Source organism: Nanorana parkeri, unplaced genomic scaffold (genome assembly GCF_000935625.1).
Source record: "Nanorana parkeri isolate BGI_ZX_2015 unplaced genomic scaffold, ASM93562v1 scaffold959, whole genome shotgun sequence".
Lineage (NCBI taxonomy): Eukaryota > Metazoa > Chordata > Amphibia > Anura > Dicroglossidae > Nanorana > Nanorana parkeri.
The window spans coordinates 12,963-21,514 of NW_017307227.1; the positions used below are offsets into that span (position 1 = coordinate 12,963).

Sequence of the window (8,552 nt, forward strand, 5' to 3'; positions counted from 1 at the left end):
ACCCGCCGATCGCCTATATGTGAAACACCCGGTAACGGGTGTGTGCATTTAGCGGGTCTTTTCTGCCCGTGCGTGCTCGCTAGGGGGCGCGCGCGAGCAGAAAAAAATTGCTGCAGTGCCGTCCGTCCGTTGCAGTGCTGCAGTGCCGTCCGTCCGTTTTTTTACTACGGGCGGACGGCAAGAGGTTAAATATCTGTCTTCTTTCAGGCAAGCAGTGGTAAAGATGATTATGTAATTATAAAACAGTATTGGAAAGACCAGATTATCATCTGGTCTTCCCAATGCAAGCAGTTTAGAAATAGAATAGAGTAAGAACAAACACTGCTACATGATGCAGCTTTTAATGCCAGTTTGAAAGCTGCATATCCCAGAATCCTGCACTGTATTATTGCTGTATTATCCCCCACCATTTTCATCAGAATGGGGCATTCATAGTAATCTTGGTTTTGATGTTAATCCGAAATGGTGGGTGGGAAAGCAGGGGGGTGGGGACTGATTTATAGAAAACTCAATTCCAATTCATAAATCTTCCCTAAACCGACATAATCCGCTGGCCGGGACCAGGACCAACAGAGGAGAGAGAAAAAGGTGGAAACGCATGATGGAAATAAAAAGACAAAAAAAAGACAGATGGGCCAGACTGCAAATAAAATGGGAAATGAAACAAAAGAGATAAAAAGTCACCACTGGAATAATTGTTAATATGCACTCTGCAACTAAACAGCCAAATGGAATGCTGCAAGAAATATGAATTAAGGCACACAAACAACTGAAAATATACATTTATTTAACAGAGCAACAGATCCAAGAATTACAACATAAACATAAAACTGGTTAACAACAATAAAAGTCAAACGTGGCGCTTTTACTATAAAAAATGACCCCACATTAGGAAAAGGGCACTTGCTAATGTTACAAACATTACAAAAAGTGGCACTTGCTGATGTTACAAACATTACAAAAAGTGGCACTTGCTGATGTTACAAACATTACAAAAAGTGGCACTTGCTGATGTTACAAAAAGTGGCACTTGTTGGTGTTGTAAGCATTTTGTTTAATTACCTTTAACACGTTGGTAATACATTGTAACCAAAAGCAGAAGAGAAACAAACACACTTGACATTTCACCACATTTAGGGGATTTGGAAAGGTAGACCTTCAGGAAGCGGGTTTCGCTGGAATGAAGATGGTATGTTCATGAAACGCTGCACAGTGCCACCACTTTTTTCCACCCATTCATTTAGAGTGCAGCGTTTAGATGGCTTCTTTCCACGCCTAGGATGATTTCTACAAGGCATCAAGAAAGATCAATTGGTGGCTGGCTAAACATCTATATTCCACAACTGTCAGATCAATTTGAAAACATACAAAAGACTAATTTAAGTCTTTAAAGTGATATTAAAGCTGCATTAGTTTTTTTAATTTTTATAAATAGGATGTCCATACTTGTAAAAATCCTTTGTTTTAATTAAAAATGTTCAGTTCCTCATTCTCTAGTGGATCCCTGCATAGCTCTTTCCTCTGCACTGGTGCCGCCATCAGCTAAGCAGCTGCTGTGGAGGCACCCATGCATGCTTGTTCCCAGCAGTGAACACAAATGTGGCTGTGTGTGTCCATCAATACACACAGCCCTACGGCAGGCCACGCCCCTCCTCTCCGCCCAACAGGTTGATGGATGGCAGAAGGAGCCTATGGCTCCTCTGCCCTCCATCTCCTCCCCTGCAAGCAGGAAGTTAGGGGCAAAGGATCGCTTCGGGGACTAGCGGCACTGACAGGTCGGTGGGGGGAGACAGAAAGGTACTGGACATTTTTTACCTTATTGCAGAGAATGTATCAAGGTAAAAAAAACGCCCTGAGCTTAGTAATCCTTTAAAGCAGAACTAAAGTTTGAAAATTGCACTTTTAAATTAGCTGGGATTATCTATGATATCTTGGAAATAAAGTGTATTCTATATTTGTTACATGTTCCCACTTGCATAGCATAAGCTAAACAAATATTTAAAAAATGCTTCTTGCAGTTTAAATTGTTGGGTTAGGATTTCTACTTGACTTCTTAAGGGTTAAAATTTCTACTTGCTTCTTCTTTGTAATGTTAAGAGGGGTTATGAGGGGATTATTAGCCCAGTCTATGCTGTGCTGGCTTTTTTCCATTATAAATTTGTAAAATAGATTTGGACACTGCCTGTCCTAACAAAGTAACCAGTTTTCTATCCATGTGCATACAATTTCGTCAATGCCCATTGACTGCACTTTGTACATTAAGCGCTTAAGGTACTCCATCAAATGCTTTTGCAAAATCCAGACAGACCAAGTCCACTGGACTTCCTTCCTTCCTCTAAATTGCTACTCACCTCCTCATGGAACAATAATAGGTAGGTTTGACAAGAACGGTCCTTTTATAAATCCATGTTAAAGTAGTAATACACTTTCAAACTTTTTTTCACTAATGAATGCTGATCAAACAAATATACATTGCCCAGCAAAGCATCACTTTACTTTTTTGCCAAACACTTACAATCATCACAGCTTCTTCCAAGTCTCTTAGCTCAGCTTCCCTGAACTTCCTATCCAGTACAAGATCACAAAGGACAGAGCAGACTCCAGCAACTGTTCATCTACTAGCATGGAGGAGCTGGCAAATTCTTACCATTCTGTTAAATACTACTGATGTTGGGCTGACTGGTCTGCAGTTTCCTGGTGTACATCTGGAGCCTTTTTGAATATTGGTAAAACATTTGCTTTACACTAATCAGTTGGTACCATTCCAGTCAGCAAGGTATCCTTGAAAATAAGGAACAATGGTCCCGCTATCACTTCGCTAAGCACTCCATGTACTTGCGGGGGTAAGTTATCTGGTCCTGGAGATTTATTTACATTAAGTTTTTCTAGTCTTTTCTGAATCTGTATTTCTGTTAGCCACTGGCGTACATTGCTATTAGCATTACTTTGTTGTTTATTAACCAGTTGACATCCGCGGTGTTAAACCCCCTTCCCATCCAGGCCATTTTTCAGTATACCTTTTTGTTTGTATAAACTGATGAGAAGAATATGTTACCTCTGCCTTCTCCCTATAATTTGAGATCATCTTTCTATGCTCATCAAAGTGATATTTCTGTTATATTTTATGCACAAAAAGGTGGAAAAAGGAAGCTTTACATGTTTTTCCTGACGTGATTTTAATATAAAAAGGTTTGTATATTTTGTATAATTGTACGTGGCAGCTTTAAATAATCACTTGGTTTTAATACACATAGCCCAGAGTCTTTGTTAAGTGAGTAATGATACAGTGTAGTAAAACTAGAAAAAAAATACTTCTCTTTGCTGCTAAAGCAACCCATTGGTCACATGACTAAATGCAGGAAAATTTGTAAAGTAGTTTGGGGTTTCTGTTAAATTTTGTCCTACATAATGACAATATAAATATTAAAGTGAAGAGAATTACTCTATAATGTCCAAAATTTTGAGCTGTCATCAGAACAGGAATAGAGTGTAAATCTTCCAAGTGGTACACTACTTCCATTGACAGCTGTCTAAAAGGGTATTTACCTCACTTTGGAGAGATCTCCCCTTACTCCATCTTCTGTCTATAGACAAGAAGTAAAGGGAAATCTTCCCAATGGGACCCAGATGGCACAAAACATGACAAGCGTTTTAACTATCCCTTACTCAATCCAAAAGGAAAGGAAAGTTTTGGCTTTAGATATAAACTTCAAGGGCCTCTTTACACTGTAGTGATCAATTGTGGTGTGTTACAGCATGTGCATTAACCTGAGCTATTTTTTGTGAAGCCAACCTAAATGCCTGTTTCATATTTTTGGTGGGACTAAACTATAAATGTTTGGAGCAGACATGAAAAAAAACTGAAAAGAAAAAGGTGAAAGAAAAAAAAGGAGGAGCTATTGCCTAATAATGCTTTATTTTTTAACATCTGAAAACATTAAACGAGAACTATGGGGTAACCTTTTTATACCATAGTTCTCTTTAGGGTCACAGGAGGACATATACTAATGTCCTCCCGTGACCCCAAAGCTCAGTATACAAGCTGGCTATATAGTAAGAGGTCCGCCGCCAGGACAGATCCCGTCAATACTATCGAGATCCACCCAGCTGGCTGATTGACAGCGGGCTCTGCCTATCTAGAGCCCACCCCCTCCCTTGTCCGTTCCTCCAGTCAGTGCGGAAGGATCGGAGAGGGGAGGGAGGAATCCCACCGGGGAGCGATGACTGACAATCACTGCTCTCTGCAGGGAGATTACTGAGAAGTGAGGGAGCGACAGTATGTGTTCACTCACTTCCCGATCAACAGAGCCAACCTGTGACAATTTAATTGTCACACGTCGGCTCTAACTATGAGTTTGGGTGAAAACAAATTACTGTATAACTGTTACTATGGGCAGCCACTTTGCTTTTGTTCCTTTTCTCCAGTAAATAGTCCTATGACTCAACTATTAAAAGGAGAACTATGGGGTTAGGGCTTTTCCCCATAGTTCTCCTAAGGGTAACGGGAGGACACAAACTAGCGTCCTCTCGTCACCCAAAGCTCAGTATACCGTGAGCTACAGCTCGCGGTATACTGATACGCCGCAGCTGAAACGGATCCCGACAATTCTGTCTGGATCCACCCAGCTGCGTGAGTGACAGCTGGCTCGGCCTATCTAGAGGCAGAGCCAGCTGTACCCGCCCCCTCCCCTGTCCGTTCCGCCAGTCAGCGCTGGAGGATCGAAGCGGGGAATCCAGCCCCTCCCCTGTCACGGCTCTCTGCAGTGACGGGATCGAGAAGTGAGTGAGCGCCGGTATGTGGTTGCTCACTTCCCGATCTACTGAGCTGACCTGTGACAATTTCATTGTCACAGGTCGGCTCAGATTATGAGGCTGAGTGAAAATCACTCACCTCATAATTCTCCTTTAACAGGAGGTGGGTGAAGAAATCACACCTAACTAGACATGTTTGAAGGCAGTTGGAAATCATACACAGTACTCTGTTCCTGAACTGAAAACCATTTAAAAGGAACCTAACAGCTATTTCAAGCTATAATAAAAGCTCTGCCTAAAAGTAGGCTCTATCTGACTTGGCATGTAGTGGAGGGGTCAATTCTTTGTAAAGCTGGGTTTACACATGTATTTTTTTCGTTCAACCTGGGGACTGGACAAAAAATACAGAGCAGATTCCTCCATCAATGATAAGTGTTGACGGACGAATCCCCTTCTGTTTCCTTTGGTGGATTTTGCCTGCTTCATCAACTTCAAAAACATACATTTACAGAGGTATAACCGAATACAGAGAACAACAAATTTTTGTCCTTCATCTGCCTGGTCTCAAGCTTTAACATCAAATTGAAGAATATTTATAAAATACTAGACTGCACAGCAACCTAGGTACTTTTATTTTATAGATTCATCTAGCGACAGATACAGCTGCAGATGTATTAAGGCTCCTCTTTTTATCCAGAAGACATTTTTGTTAACCTTTACTCCTGCTTTTTACCTTAACACATGCAATACTTCCATTACCACAAAATGACCTGGAAAAGATTTTTAAAAAATTGTACAGCCAGCATAATCATGGGTGAACAGGCTCTTCCTACCTTCTAGAGAAATCCGAGGGATGCTGCCAGTTTTGATTCTGTGTGCTGGTTTGGTTCAATAAAAAGGCCAGCTCATGAAGGGGAACTGTTGATACCAACAAAAAGAAAAACAAACACCTCTGAATCAGACATAAATTTATAAAACTGCCAGTAAACCTATAGTTGTAAGCAGCAGCCCTGTATGTTGAAGGCAAAAAGCTAGAACTGTGTAATTATAGACCAGTAAGCCTGACTGTGCAGGCACATGTGAATGATTTTAAAGTATTCTGAGAAGGAACCAATAAAAAAGCAAACAATATATTAACAGAAAATCAGTATGGGCTTATGAAAGATAGGTCTCATCTAACACTACAGTTTTCTGATCTCATCTCATGCTATAGATTGTACCTGGAGGAAATTTACAGCCCAACTCCAGGCACAATAGTCCTACTGGAGTACGGTAGCTTGTACAGCGACTGTTACTAAAACTCACCTACCATATTCAGTACTGGCTTCTTCTCCCCACAAATCATCAGTATACGTGCAGATGCAGGTCCAGATCCCACTGAAATTATGTGCCTACTCCAGCTGTAGCACTGCAGATCCCATAGACCTCAATGCTGTGGTTGCATCTCTTTCCCCATCTCCTCCTAGCCAATCACAAAGCAAATGGCCTCAAGCTCCATTTAGTTATTGGCTATGAGGAGATGTGGATGGAGATATGACCGCATTTTTCTGTACTTCTCAGCCTAAAACCAAAACCTAACAGTATAATTTTTTCTCTCTAACAGCTAAAGCTAATAGTGTTCACCTGGCATACAATGTCATTGTCACTAAGTGTCACAGTTAGTGACAGCAACATACTTTGAACATCAGTGTCATGAGGGGGTTAAATAAAAAGAATTAACCTCTTAGGGTGAAAAACAAATCTGCAGATTTTCATTGTAATTTTTATATTAATGATAGTATAAAAATATATAATTTTTATTTGTTACTTTTTTATACACTTTTCAGTATTTAAAAAAAAATGTTTTACATTTTTATTTTATTATTTTAAGCAGTCATTGTGAATTAATCTCACTATTACTACTTGATCATTTAATTAATTTATGGTTATTATTGGGCTGCTTCAAACTTAAGAACAGCCAAATAATAACCTTAGTGACACTGATCCTGCAGCATTTCAGGATCAGATGTTACTAAAGGTTTTCTGATCGTTCCAACAATGATCAGAAACCTGCAACATTATTTCAGCAATAGAAACATGTGTCTAAATGTTTCTATTGCTGAATCTATACCAGCTGTTAGTGACGGCTAGAGCTGCAAATGCGGCTCTGCTCTCACTGTCAGACACCCGATTCCTGAAAGGGATCGGGTGTCTGAAAAAGCTCAACTCTTTCATTAATGAATGCCTCAATACTGAATTAATGAATTCAGTTAATTACCATTAATGGATGGTAACCGCTGATTGTCAGCGGTTAACAGCATTAGAGAGCCCCAAATAGCTGATCACGTATACAGTGTACGTGGCCAGCTATTTTGGCACTTCGTGGCGGGATGTACAGTGTATGTCTACTGTCACAAAGGGGTTAAAATGTCACTTTATTCATAGGACAATGTTTTTACCTTCTGATGTATTTGCTCCCTCTGAAGCCTGGATATGCATTAAAACCTGATCAAGGTAAAGGTTTTTACCACATTCCAGTTGAGGAGATAGAAATAACCTGAAATACATAAATAATTAGATAATAAAACATGAATCAGGTGAACAGTAAATTAAACAGAGCCTGCAGATGAATCAAGCTGAATACCTGAGATATACACATACACGTGAACACTGGGACAAATGTTTACAGCTACAGTGCTGGAAGCTTACTACATACAAGAAAGGAAGAATCATGGCTGGATCAGCATGCGTAAGGACAAGAGCTATCAGCTGTTATGGATTACAAAATATTATATTATTACTAATCATGTTATAAAACAGTCCTGTCTATCCTGGTACTGAATAGGAATCTCTGTGATAGAAAGGAGTAGTGATGCACCAGTCATAGAGACAGCACAAACCATAGCATCAAAGTCTGAAAGCTGAGGGCTGAAAAAGTTTGCAAAGATTTACATACAGAAAAAAAAAGCTCAGATTTTCAAGAGTTGACCTCGGCATGCCTTGATATGGTTTTACAAAGGAAATTGTAATAACACGTACCACTGTTCATGAGCAAGGATATAAAGTTCTACCAGACATTTATGCAGACTGCACAGGCTCCCACACAAATCCTGTTTGAGAAAGACTTTCAGTTTGATGTAGTCTTTTGTTCTCGATTAATTCACATTAGTCCAACCTACAAGCAAATTAAAAAGTAGACCTTGCACCATTGTGTCCCCCTTGATAAAACACAGAGGGGGGAATTTATCGAAACTGGTGGGAATTTATCGAAACTGGGGGGAATTTATCGAAACTGGAGCAGACAAAATCTGGAGCAGATTTTTGTTGTAACCAATCAGCATCTCTCTCTCGTTTTCAAATCTTAACTGAGCAAACTGAAGAGAGATGCTGATTGGTTACTGTGGGCAACTGCTCCAGATTCTGTCTGCTCCAGTTTTGATAAATTTCCCACAGTGTGTATTAAAAAACAACAAAAAACAAATCACCTGTAGGGGAGAAATGTCACATAGTATAGTCCCCTTTTCTCTGGCTTTCTCCTGCGTCGCCTAGGCGAGGGTAACGTCATTCTCTTTCTGGCGAGATCTTGGTGAATGTAGAGTAGCCCAAATCTTGCTGGGAAGATGCTTTTATGACTATGCTCTAGGATCTTCTCGCAAGACTTGAAGTACATAACCTACATATGGTTTTTTACACTTGATTTTGAGTTTCAGCAAGGAGGTGGGGAAACACATTCTTTAGAGAAAAGTCTGCTTTAAAAGGAAAACAAGTACAAAGTGCAATACAATACATTACAAAAAGGAGAAAGAGAGAGAGAGGGGGGG

At 40.0% G+C, this 8,552-nt stretch overlaps 1 protein-coding gene across 1 annotated transcript in view; it reads right to left on the minus strand.

The window, feature by feature from the left end:
• Positions 1 to 1,102: 1,102 nt before the first annotated feature.
• The window catches only part of LOC108795309 (S100P-binding protein-like), a 21,430-nt gene continuing 13,980 nt past the window's right edge, over positions 1,103 to 8,552 (minus strand). The window contains exons 3-5 of the mRNA XM_018566535.1: positions 7,191 to 7,288; positions 5,586 to 5,670; positions 1,103 to 1,287 (exon numbers count right to left, since the gene is read on the minus strand). Coding sequence (XP_018422037.1) covers positions 1,134 to 1,287; positions 5,586 to 5,670; positions 7,191 to 7,288 — 337 coding nt within the window. The 3' untranslated portion in view covers positions 1,103 to 1,133. The remainder of the gene's footprint in view (positions 1,288 to 5,585; positions 5,671 to 7,190; positions 7,289 to 8,552) is intronic.